Source organism: Erinaceus europaeus, chromosome 2, assembly GCF_950295315.1.
Source record: "Erinaceus europaeus chromosome 2, mEriEur2.1, whole genome shotgun sequence".
Lineage (NCBI taxonomy): Eukaryota > Metazoa > Chordata > Mammalia > Eulipotyphla > Erinaceidae > Erinaceus > Erinaceus europaeus.
Genome location: NC_080163.1, coordinates 123,398,476 through 123,419,500, shown reverse-complemented (window position 1 = coordinate 123,419,500; position 21,025 = coordinate 123,398,476). Strand labels below are relative to the sequence as shown.

The following is a 21,025-nucleotide window of genomic DNA, read 5'->3' as shown; positions in this document are numbered from 1 at the left end:
TACCATTGTTGATGTTGTTCGTTATTGGATAGGACAGAGAGAAATGGAGAGAGGAGGGGAAGACAGAGAGGGGGAGAGAAAGATAGACACCTGCAGACCTGCTTCACCGCCTGTGAAGCGACTCCCCTGCAGGTGGGGAACCGGGGTCTGGAACTGGGATCCTTACGCCGGTCCTTGCGCTTTGTGCCACGTGCGCTTAACCCACTGCGTCACCACCCGCCCCCCCCCCCCCCCCCCGAAAACATTTTCTTTTATCCTGCATAAGGCTGTTGAGATTCAACCATGTTGTAAAAAATATTAGTAGTCCATTTCTTGTTACTACTAACTCAGATTCTATGATCTGGATTTAACACATTTTTTTTTAGCCTACTGTTCTTTTTAACCAGTGATTTAATACTGATTTACAAAATTAGAAGATAAAAGGGCTATAATCCCACACCTTTCCCACCAGCAGAGTTCTATGTCCCCATACACATCCACTGGAAACTGCAGTATTTCTCCCAAGGTTACAGATATGGGTTGACTTAATATATATCACTATCTAAATTCAATGTCTATATTTTTTGTCCATTTTTTCTATGGCCCTGCTTTCACATCCTTTTTAAGCTACACCTATAACTATTACTATTTCTGAGCACCCTTTCTCCCATCCCTCTTCTGAGAAACAGTTCCTGATTTCCTTTGGTGTTTCCAAGATTTGCCTTCCTTTCCGTAATGCTATAAAAACAAGACTCCTACTGACAATGCTTCAGGTCCTGGTGAAATTGAGGTTCAGAGGCCTCTGGTCATCTTCTCCTACTATGTTCCCCTCTAAGAGTATGGACCAAAATTCTTTTGGCAGTGCAGAAGGTGGGAGTTTTGACCTTGTAATTGCTTCTCCACCAGACATAGACATTGGCAAGTTGATCCATACCCCCAGCCTGTTTCTATCTTACCCTAGTAGAGTATGGCTCTGAAGAGGGGAGATTCCAGAACACATTGGTAAGACTGTCTACCCAAGAAGACAGTATGGAATCATAGTAGCATCTGGAACCTGGTGGCTGAAACACAGTAAGACCTAAGATATACTATATAATGGTCTGAAAAGATGCTTTTTATGATTTTAATGTTCATGTATTTGTTCAGACTGTCTTTGTGACCAGCATATGGTCAATCTTTGTGAATTTCATATGTGCTTGAGAAGAATGTGTTCATTTCCTTTGGGAGGGAAAGTTCTGTTACATTTGTCTTGTCTGTTAGGTTCATCTCATCTATGGTTTTATATAAGCCCTCTATTTCCCTATGAATTTTTTTTCTGGATGATCTATCTCTTGTTGTGAATGGTGTGTAAAGATCTCCTACTATTATTGTGTTTCTGTCAGTGTCACCCTTGATATATATATATATATAGATAGATAGATAGATAGATAGATAGATTCCTGTATGTTTGGAGCATAGGTATTTATAATGGCTATGTCTTCATGTTGGATTGATTCTTTGACGAATATGTAGTGTCCTTCTCTAAGACTGTTACTTTCTTTACCTAAAAATCTATTTTTTCTGAAAATACAATAGCTGTCCCTGCCTTCCTGTTTTCTCAGTGTTACTTACTTGGAACATCTTGCTCCAATGTCTTATATTAAGCTTCTGTTAGTCTCTCCTTTGGTCATATGTTTCCTAAGGACATAAATTGAATGGATCCTATTCTTTAATCCACTTAACTACTTTGTGTCTTTTGACAGGTGAATTTAGCCCATTCACATTTAGGGCGACTACTGATATATGTGGTTTTAATATAGCCATTCTGGTTTTTGTTTTGAGGCTGCTTTAAATTGTTGATTCTTTCTTCATTTATTTCCATCTGTCATTTTGTATGGATGGGTTTCTATGATGAGTTCCTCACCTATTTCCCATTTGTTACCCTTGTTGTTTTCCATTGTTGTTGTGGCTATTGTTGTTGTTACTGATGTCATTGTTGTTGGATAGGACAGAGATAAATTGAGAGGGAAGGAGGGAATAGAGAAAGAGAAAGATAGACATTTGCAGACCTGCTTTGCTGTTTGTAAAGTATCTCTCCTGCTGGTGATGCAAGCTTGAACCCAGCTTCATGCACAAGTCCTTGTGCTTAGTACTATGTGTACTTAAGCAGGTGCACCACCACCTGCCCTCCAGGTTTTTATTTTAATATATATTTTATATATTATTTATTATATATATTTATTTAACATTTATATTTATTAATATTTATTTAATATATATTTATATATTATTTATCACTGTATAGAGACAGAAAGAATTTGAGGGGAGGAGATAAATGGAAAGAAACAGAAAGACATCTGAAGCCTTACTTCACAACTTGTGAAGCTTTCCCCCAGCAGAGGCTATGAACCACAGTCCTTGCACACTATAGTGTGTTCGCTTAACCACATGTGCCACTGCCTGGCACCTTGGAATTTATTTATAATTATTATTATTTATTTATAAAAGGAAACACTGACAAAACCATAGGATAAGAGGGGTACAACTCCACACAATTCCCACCACTAGAACTCTGTATCTGATCCCCTCCCTTGCTAGCTTTCCTATTCTTTTACCCTCTGGGAATATGGATACAAGGTCATTGTGGGATGCAGAAGGTGGAAGGTCTGGCTTCTATAATTGCTTCCCCGCTGAACATGGGCTTTAACAGGTCAATCCATACTCCCAACCTGTCTCTCTCTTTCCCTAGTGGGGTAGGGTTATGGGGAATCAGAGCTCTAAGACACAATGGTGGGGTTGTCTGTCCAAGGAAGTCTGGTTGGCATCATAGTAGCATCTGGAACCTGGTGGCTGAAAAGAGTTAATATATAAAGCCAAACAAGTTGTTGACTAATCATGCACCTAAAGGGTGGAGTAGTGCAGATGAAGAGTTTTTTTTGGGGGGTGGGGGGGGTCCTCCATTCTGTAGATAGCTGGTAGGTATATTTTAGTTATATTCCAAAGGGCCTGTGACTATACTAGTTTTTTTTTCCCCTGAGCCTGAACTCTGATATGCAAGTAGATCCTAGTTATTGTCTGGGGAAATGATGTTATGACTGGAAAAAGGACCAGAAAGCTGGATCTGGGAAGAGAGTATCTCCCAAATATGGGAAAGGTGTATAAATATTGTTGACTGTAAACCCCATCGATTTGATCTGATCTGGAGCCCATATTCATCTTAGGAGCCTATTTGACCTCTGCATCCCTGTGATATTTTTGATGAAAAAAAGTTCTTAGTATAAATAAAGTTTCATTTTAGCAGTAATGATGCATTTGTTTGTAGATACTATAAAAATTTTCTCTTATCTTGGGTCTTCATCAGTTTCAGTGTGATGGGCCAATACATAAGTTACTTCATATTTATCACTTTTTGGATTTGATGAAATTTTTAACACTGTAATTTTATGCTTATAACCATGTCTGTAAAATATTCACCTAGTGTTTCTTAAAAAAAAAAGAAAGAAAGAAAGAAACATTGACTGGGGCCCAGGTGGTAGCACACCTGGACACCTGGTTAAGCAAACATAGTACTAAGCACAAAGATACACACAAGGATCTGGGTTCAAGCCTATACTCTCCACCTCCAGGGTAAAATGCAAGTCTGCAGGTATCTATCTTTCTCTCTTGCTCTCTACCTTCCCCTCCTATCTCAATTTCTCTCTGTCCTATCCAATAAAATAGAAAAAAATGGCCTTTAGGAGCAGTGAATTCCCAACAATAACCCTGGAGGTAAAACAAAAAACAAACAAAAGAGTAATTACCCCATTTTGGACACAAAAATTGTCATATTATATCTTTTAATATTATTCCTCAGTTTCCTAATAAGAGCTGTTCCTTTTTAAAATATATATATTTCTATTTCCTTCATATTTAGTAAGTATTTATGTTGAATTTCTTTGTTTTCCTTTTAATATCAGTAATAGAATATTTGATTTCACATATTTTACAGTTGTAGTAATCCCATTTTGTTCAGTCTCATTGTTTCTAATCTGCTAAAATTTTTTCTTGTCATTTCATAATACAAAACTAAATTTTCTCCTATTATCACTGTAAAATCTTGGTGACTTTTGTGTGTGGTCTCCATACATTATATTTTTGTGTAGGTGTGTAAGAATGGATCAGATTTTTCTGTTCTTTTCTTTTTAGTGCCGATAAAATCTTGAATTGTATCCTGAACACTGTAAAAGATAAGATATAAAAACTCTTTACTTTCTTCAAAGAACATTTTTTGTTTGTAGTATTTTGTTTTTACCTTAGTTCACTGTATTTTCTGTGTAATAAATGGCAGTTGAATACTGGTTGTTGGGCATTATTTACTCAGGAAGTTCAGGGAGTAACATTGTTAGAATTTATATACAGGAGTTAGAATTCTCTATCTCCACATCTCTCTTGTCAACATTTCTCCATACAACCTCTAGTGTCAGATTATATTTTACAACCTTGTCTTAAATTTTATAAGATATTAATTCTTAGATTTGCAATCAAACTTAGTTGTATACCTAGCAATGAATGGTGCTACCTTCATATTGAGAGATATTAACATGGGAAACTCACCAAGTTCTAATTTCTTCCAAATATTCTCTCCACTCAGTTTCTTCTTGCTTTAGTTCACTCTCCTGGTTTTCCATCATTATTTACTAAATGATAGAAATGTATGGCTATTAACTGTAAGGAATTGTCAAAATCAGAACTACTCAACTATATATGAAGTAAAATCTCATGCACTGTCATTTTCAAAGACTTCTGGATAGTCCATTGTAAGGGTGCTCTATTACTTTATTTTTTTATTCTTTATTTTATTTGGCAGGACATTGAGAAGTTGAGAGGTTAGAGGAAAACAGAGAAAGAGAGAGAGAAAAAGGGACACCTGCAGCCCCCTTTGTACTGTTTATGAAGTTTACCCCCTTTAGGAAGGGACTGGGGACTTGAACCAAGGTCCTTGTGCATGGTAATGTGAACACTCAATCTGATGTATCACCACTTGGTACCTAGGACTTACTATTATTTACCTTTTCTTTTTCTTTATTTGATAGGACAGAGAGAAATTGAGAGAGGAGTTAGAAAGGGAAAGAATCATAGACACACCTGCAATTCTTGGCTCACTGCTGGTAAAACGTCCTCCCTGCAGGTGGGGAACAGGAGCTCAAAACTAGGTCCTTGCACATAGTAACCAGGTACACCACAATCCTGTCCCCTTATTTACCTTTTCTTATGATGATGGTTCTTGATACGATTTTCTTCTTTGGTTGTATTATGTTACAGTTTTGCTTCTGACATAAAGTCAATGTTCTCAGATATATGTTTGATTTAAAAGTTAACCAAAGGGCAACTTTATTAGCTGAAGATTTCCCATTGTTAAAATGGGATGATGATTATAATAGCAACCACAAATGTACTTTACTCAGACTTACATGAGGAGGCCATTTCTACCAAATGCAATCAGTAATTTAGCAAAGTGTTGTATCTAAAACACTTAGGAGAAATTTGGCATGTGGGCTAGTGAGTAGCTCACTTGGATGATGTGCTGTTCTACTATATGTGCAACAGAGGTTCTAGCCCAATCCCCACCACATTGAACAAATTTCGAAGCTGTGGTCTCCTTTAGTTTCTTTCTGCCTCTCTGCCTTCTCAGTTTCTGTGTAATAAGAAAAAGAAAGAAAGGAAGAAATAGATAGATAGACAGATAGATAGATAGATGGATAGATAGATAGAAGGAGGAGGAGGAGAAGGAGGAAGAAGAGGGAAGGAAGGAAGGAAGAGAAAATTACCAAATGAATACTATGAGAACTATGGGTTATTTTACAGGCTCTGTTATTAAAGAAAGAACTTTGGAGCTATATAGAAGGTTTTCTTTTTCACTTGAAGAATCACATCATTTTAAATAGATGTTATTAAACATATACTATGTCAGAGCCACATTGGAATACTCATAGAATATATTGGTAAATAAAACAGATACAGTCCCTATGACAAACACCTAGTAATGTAGAAGTAAAACACTACTCTGGGATTGCAGTTCTCCAAAAAGGCAGTAGTTCACATTGTTTGAAACTTCCATCAGGCACACCCAAAGACCAAAAATTACAGTTCTAGAGTTTAAGACCAGTTTATCAGCATGCTTTAAAATAAACACAACACTAGCTAATACTAGTGATAAAAGTTACTCAGATTCAGGAAGAGCTTGCTAAATTGGAGAAATGGACTAAGATCATAAAGGTGAAATTTCAGTTCTATAGCTAAGATATGCAATTAAGTACAGAGGGAGAATAACATGAGAGAAAAAAAAAACAGAAAATGTTCCTTTACCACAGGGTCATAGTATTAATTAGCAATGCATTTGATAGTACTGTTTTAACAGCAGTAATAAATTCACACATTTATTTTACAAAACTTGCACAGAGAATAGTTTTTATCTAATTCCTAGATTCGTATGTTTTGAATAGTGTCTCCCCTTTCAACAGTCTTTTCTGGTAAAATGACTTACATATTAAGTAATAAGTTTGGAAGCAATTAGGTTGGTCCTTAATAAGAATCATTCAAAACCACAATAGAAATTGATGTGTTTTCATAAACTCTAAATAGCTTCACTAAATCTATAATCATTATTTAAAATTCAGACTTTACCCACAATGACCCTGGGTCCATGCTCCCAGAGGGATAGAGAATGGGAAAGCTAGTGGGGAGGGGACGGGATATAGAGATTGGGTGGCAGGAATTGTGTGGAGTTGTACCCCCCCCCATCCTATGATTTTGTTAATGTCTCCTTTCTTAAATAAAATTAAACTTAATTTAAAAATTCAAATGTAAAAAAAATTCAGACTTACCCTAAACTAAAGTAACTAAAGTAGAAATGATAATGAAATATAGGGTTTTAAATGCAGTATCTTACTTGATTATCAAAATACTGTAGAGGTGAATTCCCAATGGTTACTTTTATGTAACCATTTTTTGTAACAATCACTGCATGTTCTGTCTCCTGTTTCAATAAAGCTTTACAACTATCACAACAGGGATGCTGTGAAATTAGAAATAAGGGGCCCGGTGGTGGCCTACCTGGTTGAGCACACATGTTACAATGCACAAGGACTGGATTTAAGCCCCCAGTCCCCACCTGCCTGGGGAAAACTTCAAAAGTGGTGAAGCAGAGCTGTAGGTGTCTCTATGAATTTCTCCCTATTGCCTTCCTCTCAATTTCTGACAGTTTCTATCAAATAAATAAAGATAATTTAAAAATAATAATAATAATTTAAAAAAAAAGAACGGGCACAGAAAAGCTAGAAAGAATGTGCATACATACAATCCCCCCTCTGTAGACCCTCAAGTTTGCTGAAGAGCACCATTCTTGTGTTGTGAATGAGGAACTGGATGAATGACTGACACACTCAGTATCACTGATCTAGAGAGTAACAGACATCCAGCCATATCAGCTCCACTGAAATTGTATTCTTCTCTCTCCTACTCTGTTTCCTTCCAGTAGGTTGAAAAATGAACTTTGTATTGGAATAGATTCTAACCTCCAAAAAAACTCAATAGAACTATAGTTAAAAAGTTCTTTTCAATATATGCCTTGAGCTGTGAATTGATGAGATTTCCCTCCCTTGATGTTTAGAACTTTCTTCATCTCAGCAACTTACCAGTTGTTCAACAAACCTAAGATTAAGCATCTAATCAGGAAGCTAAATATGATGAAGGACAGCAGGCTATTATAACTCTCTTCTATTTACCCAAGTTATGTTTTATTAAGTTGAGTTGTCAATATTAAATCTTCAAGAACGATGACTCCAGATAAATCTCACTATCACATCAATAATGCTTGCCCCACTACAACTCTTTAGAGATTGAAATTTATGCTGAGTTTAGCATGCTGCTGTTAACCATCATATTTATTTTATACTTTGTGGTTGCACCAACTTCCAGAAGAGGAAGTCCTAACATCCTAGTTTGACAAAAATCAATTTTCAGATGTAAGAAATATTCAGGTGACATAGATGGCATTTTTCACACCCAACAAATCATTTGTCTCTGGTTTTGAGCCCATAATCCTAGAAACAAAAGATTGGAAACAACTGATGACATTAATGTCTGGGAGCTATGTGTGTTTCAGGTATAGGTTTAGCAAGGGAGAGTCATAGAAAGGATGTATGTCTTTAGAAAAGTTTGTTTTATACATCCATGGTAGGACTTGTGCATATATATGTGCATGCTGTTTGCTAGGAAGTGATATGTTCAGATAGCAAAAAATAAGGAGCATTCAGACAAAAGGTCTGTGAATCTAGTGGTCTGTAATCACTATATTTACATTGTCAGAAAGATCCAGCCTTCACATTGCAGGCATGCTCAGCAGTTACAGGTTATAAGGAATGAGTTGAAAGCAACAAGGCTAGCAGGACCTTAGCTGTTGCACACATCTGAAAGCAGAGAATATGAGAAAAAAGTTTATCCTCATATGGAATGTTATGGGGTATACATGTTATGAATGCTACTCTGTTTTTTGTCATCAGAACTTCACTACTCTAGGCCAGCTTTTTTGTATAGAGAGATACAGAAGGGGCCAAGTGGTGGCACACCTGGTTGAGCACACATGTTACAATGCACAAGGACCCAATCCCCACCTGCAGGGGTAATGCTTTGCAAGTGGTGAAGCAGTGTTGCAGGTGTCTCCCTGTCTCTTCTTCTCTATCACCACCTTCCCTCTCATTTCTGGCTCTTTCTACCCAGTAAATAAAATAAAGATAACAAAAAAAAAAAAAAGGTACAAAGACCAAGGGGTGAAAAAAACGGAGAGATATAGAAGGAAAGACACCATAGTACTGAAGCTTCTACCAATGCAGTGGAGGCAGGGCTGAAACATGGGATAAGTGCATGATAGCCTCTCAGGTGAGCTATCTTGTGACTGTTACCCTAACTCTTTTCTCTGCTCCTTGTTATAGAACTTGTACTGTTGGGGAGTCGGGCTGTAGCGCAGCAGCTTAAGCGCAGGTGGCGCAAAGCACAAGGACCGGCATAAGCATCCTGGTTCGAACTCCGGCTCCCCACCTGCAGGGGAATCGCTTCACAGGCGGTGAAGCAGGTCTGCAGGTGTCTGTCTTTCTCTCCTCCTCTCTGTCTTCCCCTCCTCTCTCCATTTCTCTCTGTCCTATCCAATAATGACAACAACAATAATAACTACAACAACAACAAAAAAAAAGAACTTGTACTGTCAATTTTTTGAGAGGAGTATGCAAATGAAATAGCCCCATTTCAGCACTTGAGAGTATCTGTGTGATTGGTATCTGGCCTATCAGAACTAAACAGTAGGTAGTTTCTGTTTTACATGACAACTTGTAAAAAAATAATATACACAAAAGTTTAAAAAGCAATGAATGACATAGAACATAGTATAAATTATTGTAAAAGAAAAACTGACTATAAGAACAAATACTGTAGTTGCGTTATACACAATAGCCAAAGCATTTAGGCTGCCTCCACTCTTTGGCTATGTGAATAATGCAGCTATGAAACTATGGGTGTCTGTGTACATTTAAATTAGTGTTTATATAACAGAAAATCACCAAAAAAATTCTATGAAAATTCAGCCTTGGTAGAAGGAAAGAGAAAAAGTTAAGTGACAGTTGCCAAAACTATACATTAGAAATTTGATTATTGACTAGAAACTAAGGCAAAAATAAAAATTTTATCAAAAATATTAAACTACAAAATTTGCTTTGTTTGAATAAAGCCAGCAAAATGAACTGCATATTGGAAATTTTTAATTTGTCCAAAATCATCAATGAATCTTGTAGTTGGCATAAAATTTACATACAATGCTATGATTCATTTTGCTTGTTTTCATTTGGTGGGGCAAATGGTTTACAACTGACACATAAGTACGATTTTATTATGCGCCAGGACCCCAAAGTTTTCTTTCACCTCCTTCAACTTCTTCCACCTTAGACCTTTGCTTTGATGCAATGCCCTATTCCTGGCACATTTTTGTGTTCTCCTTCCTTGTCCCTCTTTATGAAGTCCTTCTTATAAGCAAAATCATTTGGTAGTTGTCTTTCTCTTTTTGGATTATTTCATTTAACATGATATCTTTGAGTGCCATCTAAGATAAAACTAAAGAGATAACTTTACCATTTTTAACAGCTGAGCAGAATTCCATCATGTCTATATACTTTTTTTTTTTTTTTGCCATTCATCTGTCATTGAGCATCTGCGTTGCTTACAGGTTTGAGCTATTACACATTATTTTGCTATGAACATAGGTATACATAGATATTTTCTAACAGGTATGTTGTTACCTCTGGGTAAATATCCAGGAAACAAATTACTGGGCCATAGGGTAGGTCAAATTCTAATGTTCTTAGAAGTCTCCAGACTATTTTGCATAGGGGTTGACCAGTTTACCAGCAGTACAAAAGTGTCCCTTTTTCCCCACAGCCTTTCTAACATTTCCTGTTATTGTCTTTCCAAATATAAGACGTTCTCAAAGAAGTAGACTAGTATCTTTGTTGTCTTTATGTTTTTGTCTTTGACAATACAGTTAATTTTAATGAAAATAATTTTAAAAAGTAAAAAAGTAAATCTTTATTTAAAATTGTTTAAACTATATTGTGTAGAAAATTAAACAATGTCTTAATTGGCTTAATAAAATTAAAAAACTGCTGATACAATTCTGATTCCTTCTGGATATATATGTATGTGTGTATATATATATATATATATATATATATATATATATATATGTATGTATGGAGAGAGGAGATGTTAACACATTCTGTATTTATTATTAACATCTATAGAGTAACAAGTTCCTATTTCTATTATTTTTTTAAACTTTTCTTCAAATACTTATTTATCATTATATATAAGATAGGTACTAATTAAAAGATGATCTTGTCTCTTCACTGATGGATGCATAGTAGGATGATTTCCTAATGTTAATAAGAGAACCAGGAGGAGGATAAAATATAGTTGATCATATTTATTAAACATTTACTTTGGAACAAGCTCCAAATTAGGAAAGGGCTTTATTAATAGTTACCTCCCAGTTTCTACCCACACATGGGTATCATAGGAGTATGGATTCACCCGCCAATGCCCATGTTCAGCGGGGAAGCAATTACAGAAGCCAGACCTTCCACCTTTTGCACCCCATAATGACCGTGGGCCCATACTCCCAGAGGGATAAAGAATAGGAAAGCTATTGCGGGAGGGGATGGGATGTGGAGTTCTGGTGGTAGTAGTTGTGTGGAGTTATATCCCTCTTATCCTATGGTTTTTGAGTGTTTCCTTTTTATAAATAAAAATTAAAAAAAAGAAGTATTTAGAAAGTGCTGCTCTTCTGACTTTGCCTTCATTCAGATGTACATTCCCATTTTGGCTCATGACAAGATCCTTCTAAATTCTTTAACTTGTGTTGACAGTGTCAGGTTCCACTCTGACATGTTATTTTCTTATTCTGAGGGTGTCTTGGTGAGTTTCATAGGTTTTGTGCTTCCTTGCTGCCTATTAGGCATATAACTCACAGAGCTATGACTTTAAATGTCAGGACTGTCACTGTAACAATGGAGCAAAAAGCAGGCTGTTGACATTCTTTGGAAACAATTTGCAATATTCTTTTTTTTTCTTCCTTTAACATTTTCATGTTCTCAGGTGAGATACTTGTTCGTGAATCATGTTATAAATCTCAAGGTTTTGATGAAATACATCCAATGTAGGAATCATAGCCCTCAGGTCCAAAACTTTTATAGATAAAATTTGATAACTTAGAATTTTACAAATTATTTCCAATATATGTATTTAAATCTAAATCTGTGTTAGATTAAATATTATAGCAGTCTTTAAGGCTGTTATACCCTTCAGTCTACAGATATATGAGCTAAGGCAAATAAATTATAAATTACAGAAACAAGATTTAGTTAAATTCCTGTCCACCAATACCCATTCTGATCATTTCAATCCTTTATAAACTTGACTTTATGAAGATGTTTTCCTTTGTGTGATTAATACCATGATGCAATCATTTAATCACCACACATTAAACACCTCCTGTGTAGGCAATTTTGTATCCTGTAGGAAATGACAGTGAACAAAAGGCTTTCTGCCAACATATTGCTTACATTCTGAGCTGTTATGCATATATCTCATGAGTTCCAAGAACTTTAATCACACCCATCTATATTATCACTTTGACTCACCAAGTGTGACCATGTCTGATGACAAGTTCAGTTACCATAACAGTAAACCATATGGAATCATCCTGCTCCGGAAGTGGGAGAAGGGCTTCATAGTACATGGGAAATTGCCTTTAGGGTGCACTCGATTTTAGAATGTAATAGAGAATAGATATGTCATGGATTATAGTATGATGGCTTATTTGCTTTGCATTTGTATCTTATGGTTGCTCATAAAAGCTACAAATAATGGGGGTCAGGCAGTAGCTCAGTGAGTTAAGTGTACATGGCGTGAAGCACAAGGACCAGCTTAAGGATCCTGGTTCAAGTCCCCAGCTCCCGACATACAGGCGGGTTGCTTCACAGGCGGTGGAGCAGGTCTGCAGGTGTCTATCTTTCTCTCCCCATCTCTGTCTCCCCTCCTCTCTTTATTTTTCTCTGTCCTACCCAACAACATCATCAACAGCAATGACAACAATAATAATGACAACAACAAGGGCAACAAAATGGGAAAAATGGCCTCCAGGAGCAGAGGATTCAAGTGTAGGCACCAAGCTTCAGCAATAACCCTGGAGGCAAAAAAAGAAGAAGGAGAAGGAAGAGGAGGAGGAGGAGGAGGAGGAGCAAAAGAAGGAGGAGGAGGAGCAGGAGGAGGAGGAGCAGGAGGAGGAGGAGCAGGAGGAGGAGGAGCAGGAGGAGGAGGAAGAGAAGAAGAAGAAGAAGAAGAAGAAGAAGAAGAAGAAGAAGAAGAATTAGAGAGCTACAAATAGAATCTAATTAAACACACAGAGTCAAAAGTGTACAAGAATTCTATAAATGAGAAAATCTCAAACTTTAATGTGCATATGAATTTTATTGTGGGATATTATGAAAATGAAACTTCTGATCCCAAATATCTGGAATGGGGTCTAGGGTTCAGTATTTTTCCCATTTTATAGGGGTGGGTGGGGTAGGTATAAACAGTTTACAGTATAGCTGCTGATAGCTATGACTTCTCATCTACCCATATCTGTAAGACACTCCCTTCTCTTGGGTCATTTTCCATTATCATGTCCCAAGATATCTCCTTAATTCATTTCTAAGAGTCCTTTTCTTTAAGTTCTTTTAAGTTTTCTTTAAGGCTGTGCTCTAAAGACCATGTTTTGAGTAGCAGGATACCAGTGAACTGTTCAAATTTCTCTCAAAATGAAATATGAAGCTAGAAGCATGGAAAATGAGTCAGTTCCCACATATAAATACAGGGCTTTGAGCAGGCAAGCTCAACCATGGACTAAAGCTGTTCTCATGGCATGTAGACTTGAGACTCAGAATAGCAGATAACATTATTCCATAATGGATAAGGGGAAAAAAATCCAACTCTGCCTATTCCATTTACCATTTTTTTGTTCTTCCTTTGTTAGTTTCCAATCCTAATTGTAGGCTCTTCCTTGGGCCCAGCACAGTCCATTCCATGCTTAGTAGTTTAGACTACCCTAATCAGACCCTTGATGGCAAATCCAAGACTTTCCTTGCTTGTGTTAAAGCTAGAAGAGATAGCAGAGCTTGTATACAGCCACTCCACTCTCAAGAATTCTGTCAGACTGACTCACATGTCTTCTCAGTCTGTCTGCTCAGACTGCACAAGCTGGTGATTAAACCTTAGAACAATAACTAGATTTTTTATTTTCAAAGCAATTTGGTTTCCAGACCAGACTTTAACATTCATTACAGTACAGACTAATAAAAACAAATCTTGAAGCATATGCTTTTTAAGTTTTTGTGTTGTAAAATCCATAACAGCATTATAGTCAGCTTGAAGGAAAAAAAATCATCCATAATCCCTTTGAAGAATACATTGTGAGTATTTTCTTCTGGTTCTCATTCAGATGTATCACATATATTAATACACAGTTTGAACATACATCTATACTATGTTTTTTTTTACTTATATGATGAATATTTTCCATTTTAAGTTATTTTTATTTATTTATTATTGGATAGAGACAGAGAGAAATTGAGAGGGGGTGGGAATAAAAAGAGCAAGAGACAGCTTCACCACTCATGAAGCTTTACTCCTGCAGTTATGGACCAGGGGCTTGAAGCAGGATCCTTGTGCACTGTAATGTATGCACTTACCCAGGTGGGCCACCATCTTGCCCCTTATGGTGAATATTTTCTATTTCTACATGACTGTATGTTTAAAGCCTGCATATTTCTTGTATGGATAAGCCACAATGTTCATAAATACTAAACAGTTCTCTTTTGTGAGGCATTTCAGTGGTTTTCCTTCTTTTTATCTTTCTTTCATTACTCTCTGCCTACCTCTTTTCTTCATTTCTTTTCCCTTTCTCCCCCTTTATTATTATTTTTTTTTTTATTTAAGGAGATATTAACAAAACCGTAGGATAGGAGGGGTACAGCTCCACACAATTCCCACCACCCAATCTCCATATCCCATCCCCTCCCCTGATAGCTTCCCCATTCTCTATCCCTCTGGGAGCATGGACCCAGGGTCATTGTGGGTTGCAGAAGGTAGAAGGTCTGGCTTCTGTAATTGCTTCCTCACTGAACATGGGCATTGACTGGTCGGTCCATACTCCCAGTTTGCCTCTCTCTTTCCCTCGTAGGATGGGTCTCTGGGGAAGCGGAGCTCCAGGACACATTGGTGGGGTCTTCGGTCCAGGGAAGCCTGGCCGGCATCCTAATGGCATCTGGAACCTGGTGTCTGAAAAGAGAGTTAACATACAAAGCCAAACAAATTGTTGAGCAATCATGGACCCAAAGCTTGGAATAGTGGAGAGGAAGTGTTGGGGGGGGCGGTACTCACTGCAAACTCTAGTGTACTACTGCTTTCAGGTATATATTTGCACTAGTTTATGGATACATGTGAACATATGCTCTCTCTCACAGAACTTGGTCTATATCTAGGTTTTGGGACTTTGTTAGGAAGTGATCCACCTAGGATGGAATTAGAGAATACTATGAAAGGAAAGGTCTCACCTGAGTAATGAAGCTGAAGGGTTGTCATTCCACACCTGAAGTCTCTGGACACAGTCTGAGCCGAAGCATGTGTGTGGGGGAGGTGGGAGTGGGTGGGTGAAATGGGACACAGTTTTCTGGTGGTGAGAATGGTGTTTATGTACACTCCTATTAAAGTGTAGTCATATAAATCACTAGTTAATTAATATGAGAAGGGGGAAAATTGATTGGATCTCTCGAACTTTTTAAAACACAGACTGAGTCTTTTTAATATATAGGCTATGTCTTTGATATGTGGACTCTTTCAAAAGCCTAGACCAAGTAGATCAGAAGCAACCTGTAACACAGCTATCTACAAGATACTGGGTATTATACAGCAAATCCTAACAAAAGGACTTTTCAAAGTTAACCCAATTAACAAATAATGTGATGATAACAATAACTATCCATTATCTTTTTGAACCCTAAGATAGCAGGAACCTCACATTTCCACTATAGAGCCTGGAACCTTAGGGTAGGGCCCACTTTCCTGCATGCCTCTCTCAATTCATATCAAATGATATTGCATCTGCCGATCACAACCTAATCAGTACAATGATTGCCTTTCTCCCCTTTTACCTCCTTTTTCCTGGTCCCTCTTCTCCTATAATCATAAAACGAATGTTCAGTAACATCTGATGATTCTGTAACTTCAATTGAATTACTTCCTTTGGATACATTCTCATAGGCAGGAGAATGATTTTTCCCTTCAATATGGATTGAGAAGCCAAATGTCCAAATAAGAATGATATGCCTTTTTCTATATATAAAAAAACTTTGTTTGATATACTAAGTATATTTTGTGTCTACCAGGCCAACTGGGTACCTATTATGTTAATTCTTGCCCCTATATATTGCATTAATCTCTGGGGCAAGTTGTAATGAGTTTCACCTGGAAGCTAAGTCAGATCAAATTGGGCCTTCATGACTATCTAAATCACTAAGTTATGAATTAGTATTATACATATTATTCTTTTTATTCCTATTTTTCTCTAAATATACAATGTAGATATTAGCACTCAATGTGTAATATCATACTAACCAATAAATGCACTCAAATATTCGTTATAAGAGGAAGTATTTTCTATATGTTTAGTTTATTACATATCCCCCAACTTTAAGAATACAATATGTCACATGATAGGTGTTTAATAGACATTTGTCCAATGAATCATTTTTTTAAAATCCTACAAGGTCAAAAACAATTTAGGAAAAAGATATTTTCATTCAAAAGAGTTTAAGGTGATGGCGCACCTGGTTAAACGCACACATTATAGTGTGCAAGGATCTGGGTTCAAGCACCTGGCCCCCACTTGCATGGGTAAATCTTCACAAGTGGTGAAGCACGGCCACAGGTGTCTCTATGTCTCTCTCCTTCTTTATCTAGCCTCTCAATTTCTCTGTTTCTATACAAAATTAATTAATTAAAAAGAGTTTAAGGCAGTGACTTTTTTAATTGGAGGAATTAATGGCTTACAGTAATACAGTTGTTGATACATGTATAATTTTTCTCAGTTTTCTACCAAACTCTTTTACCCCCAGCCTAGGACCTTGTCCATATCATGTATGAAACATTGTCCAAATCATGGATCTGAAAGCCCACACACACCTTTCAGGGTGCAATACATCAAACCCAGTCTAAGTTTACTTTGTGTTTCCCATTTCTTTTCTTATTTCTCAACTTCTGTCTGTGATTGCATTGAGATCATCCCATATTCATCTTTCTTTCTCTGGCTTATGTCACTTAAGATGATTCCTTCAAACTCCATCCAAGATGAGGCAAAGCAGGTAAATTCATCATTTTTTTAATATCTGTATAGTATTCCAAAGTGTATATATACCACAACTTTCTTAGCCTCTCATATACTGTTGGACACCTATATTGCTTCCAAGTTTTGGATATTAAAATTGTTCTGCTCTGAACATAAGTATACTCAGGTCTTCTTGGATGGGTATGTTAGGTTCCTTAAGATATATCCCTAGGAGAACAATTGCCTGGTAATAGTATAGGTCCATTACTAGCTTGAGAGTTCTCCAGACTGCTTTCCACAATGCAATTTACCACGTGCAATGCAGGAGGCTTCCTTTAGCCCTATAACCTCTTCAACCTTAGTTGTTACTATCCTTTCTGATGTATGACATTCTCACTGGAGAGGGTGATGGGGAAATTGTGTAGAAATGTGCAGTAGAATGATATGGAACCACCACATTCCTCTACTCACAAAAGTAAACTTCAGGGAGTCAGGCGATAGCGCAGTGGGTTAAGTGCACCTTGTGCAAAGCACAAGGACCAGCATGAAGATCTCGGTTCCAGCTCCCAGCTCCCCACCTGTTGGGGAGTCGCTTCACAGTTGGTGAAGGAGGTCTGCAGGTCTCTATCTTTCTCTTCCCCTCTCTGTCTTCCCCTCCTCTCTCCATTTCTCTATGTCCTATCCAACAACAACAACAACAACATCAATAAAAACAACAAAGACAACAAAAAGGAAATAAATAAATAAATAAATACTTTTTTTTTAAAAAAAGTAAACTTCTAATGGACCATGGACTTGGATTTTAGACCAGAAACTAAAAAATCCTTAGAGGAAAATATTGATAAAACTCTGTTCTTTAAAAAAATCATTTTTTGTTGGATAGAGACAGAGAAAAATTGAGAGGGGGGCTAGAGAGAGAGACAAAGAGACACCTGCAGCACTGTGTCACCACTCGTGAAGCTTTCCCCTTGCACTTTTGGGCCAGGAATTTGAACTCAAGTCCTTGTGCACCATAGTGTGTGCACTTAACCAGGTGTGCTACTGCCTGCCCCCTTAGAACTCTTTCATTTAAGATTTGTAGGCATCTTCAATGACATAAATCCCATTGCAAAGAAGACAAAAATAAAAATAAACCCATGGAACTACATCAAATTGAAAAGCTTCTGCAGAGCAAAAGAAACCTCCACCCAAACAAAGAGACTCCTTACAGAATGAGAGATCTTTACTTGCCATACATCAAAAAAATGACTAATAGACAAAATAATTATAAAGAGCTCAGAAACAACAACAAAATGACTCCATTCAAAAGTGAGGAGAGGATATTTATCAAAGAAGATCCAAAAGGCAGTGATTCTTTTTTTAAAATTTTTATTTATAAAAAGGAAACACCAGCTTCATTACTTGGGTGAGACCTTTCCTTTTATAGTACACACTAATTTCATCTCAGGTGGTTCACTTTCTAACAAAGTCCCATAACCTAGATATACACCAGTTTCTGTGAGAGAGAGCTTATGTGCACACGTATCCATAAACTACTGCAAAATATATACCTGAAAGCAGAAGTACACTAGAGTTTGCAGTGAGTACCTCCCTAACACTTCCTCTCCACTATTCCAAGCTTGGGATCCATGATTGCTCAACAAATTGTTTGGCTTCATATGTTAACTCTCTTTTCAATCACCAGGTTCCAGATGCCACCAGGATGCTGGCCAGGCTTCCCTGGATTGAAGACCCCACCAATGTGTCCTGGAGCTCAGCTTCCCCACAGACACACCTTACTAGAGAAAGAGAGAGGCAGACTGGGAGTATGGACTGACCAGTCAACGCCCATGTTCAGCAGGGAAGCAATTACAGAAGCCAGACCTTCTACCTTCTGCAACCCTCAACGACCCTGGGTCCATGCTCCCAGAGGGCTAGAGAATGGGAAAGCTATCATGGGAGGGGGTGGGTTATGGGGATTGGGTGGTGGGAATTGTGTGGAGGCTACCTTATGTTTTTGTTCATTAATCCTTTCTTAAATAAAAAATTAAAAAAAAATAAAATAAATAAAAAGGAAACACCGACAAAAAACACAGAATAAGAGGGGTACAACTCCACATAATTCCCACCACCAGATCTCCGTATCCCATCCCATCTCTGACAGCTTTCCTATTCTTTATCCCTTGGGAGTATGGACCCAGGGTCATTATGGGTTACAGAAGGTGGAAAGTCTGGCTTCTGTACTTGCTTCCCCACTGAACATGGCTATTGATAAGTCGGTCCATACTCCCAGCCTGTCTCTCTCTTTCCCTAGTGGAGTGGGACTCTGGGGAAGCAGGGCTCCCAGTGATTCTTAAGCCTTTTGAAAAGAAATACATCTTTTACATGTTTTTGCTTTAAAAAATATTGTACTATTTAAAAAATAATTTCAATATATTCAAAGAATTTAGAAAATTTCTCATGGGGACCAGGCATTGCTGGCATTAATAATTCCTGGGGGCCAGGCAGTGGTGTACCAGGTTGAGCACAAATGTTACAATGCACAAGGACTCAAGTTCAAATCCCTAGTCCTCATTTGCAGGGGGGAAGCGTCACAAGTGGTGAAGCAGATATGTCTATTTTTCTTTATTCCTCTTTGTCTACTCCTCCCTACTCAATTTATCTCTGTTCTATAAAAAAAAAAAAAAAAGGAAAAAAATGACTGCCAGAAGTGTGGATTTATAGTGCCAGCACCGATCCCCAGCTGAAAACCTTCCCTGGTGGCAATTAAAACAAATTTTTGGTGTAAAAAATCCTAATTCTAATTGATTTAACATCATTCTACCAGGCAGAAGAACTTTGAAACTGTATGTAATCTACACACCTTGGCATCTACAATCTTTATTAGAGTATGTCATGATAGTCATTATTGTTCTGATTCTATAGAAGCAAATACTGGGCTTAGAAACTCTGGTGGTGAGAATTGTCTAGAATTTTACCCCTCTTATACCACAATCTTGTCAATCATTATTAAATCACTAGTAAAAAATAATTATTCAGGTTAATAAAAAAGAAAAAATCAAAAGATTTATTCAGAGTGACAGAATTGCTAAATGTGGGGCAGAGACTAGAACCTGGAACATATAAATCCAGTCTGATTTGAGTTAAAAGCCTTCTACTGCCCTTATGTTGATTTGCACTAGTTTTGTCTTCTTAGAGTTTGATTGATGGCTATTGTTAGTGCAGATAATTTGGACTTCCTTGTAGTGATCAACATATTCTCTCAAGCAAGGTTCCAGATGATTAGGACAAGGCAGGTGCTAATACCATTCTTATCTGGAAATTTCTAACTAGAGTTCATTAACTTGTCAGCCCTCGTTCCTTTTGAGCACTATGCTGATATAATAAAATAGTGCAAATCAATAGAAACTTCAAATGGGTTTCATCTGTCTTCTTTTGTTTCTCCACTTTTACTTCTTTTATTGCTATAATATTTGCTTTCTGGGTCACTTTAAAAGTAAAATTGTTGTTTCTCACTGGCTCTTCAATTCTATTTGTTTTCATTGTTTGTTTTAAATTACTGGACATTCAGGCACTTTTCCTAATATATCTACTATTGTTCTGTTGGAAAATCCAGAATCTTACATAAGATAGAAAAATCTAGTATACTCTTTTCTTTTTTTTAATTGTCACCAGGATTGTTGCCAGTACTACTAATCCATTGCTCCCAGTGGCCATTTCTTTCTTTTTGTTTTATTAGGTAGGACAGAGAGATTAAGAAAGAATGTGGAGATAGGGAGAGAGAAAGACACCTGCAGACCTGCTTCACCACTTGTGAAGTGTTCCACCCTGCAGGTGGGGTAGTGGGGCTCAAACCCCAGTCCTTTTGCATGGTACTATGCACACTTAACTGGGTGTGCCACCTCCCAGCCACACCAAACTCTTTTTTTAAAAGACTTACTTTATTTCATATGAAATAGTTAACATGAGGAGAAAGAGGAAATAAAAAAAAAACCAGCCCACCACTTCAGTACATATGGTACTTGGAATATAACCATTAACCCCAGACATGCAAGTCCTTGAGCTCTTTCCCAATCTCGAAAAAAAGATATATTTATTTTAATAGGAGGAGAGAGAGTGGGTGAGAGAGACCAGATCGCTGCT

General features: G+C 37.3%; 1 protein-coding gene across 3 annotated transcripts in view; it reads left to right on the top strand.

Annotated features, from left to right (window-relative positions):
• The window catches only part of CDH13 (cadherin 13), a 1,263,374-nt gene that overhangs the window by 517,548 nt on the left and 724,801 nt on the right, over positions 1–21,025 (top strand). For 2 of the 3 annotated variants that reach the window (XM_060185111.1, XM_060185110.1), the window contains exon 4: positions 16,887–16,940. The exons of the other annotated variant lie outside the window; for it this stretch is intronic. In XM_060185111.1, coding sequence (XP_060041094.1) covers positions 16,887–16,940 — 54 coding nt within the window. The remainder of the gene's footprint in view (positions 1–16,886; positions 16,941–21,025) is intronic. 3 annotated transcript variants of the gene reach the window in all.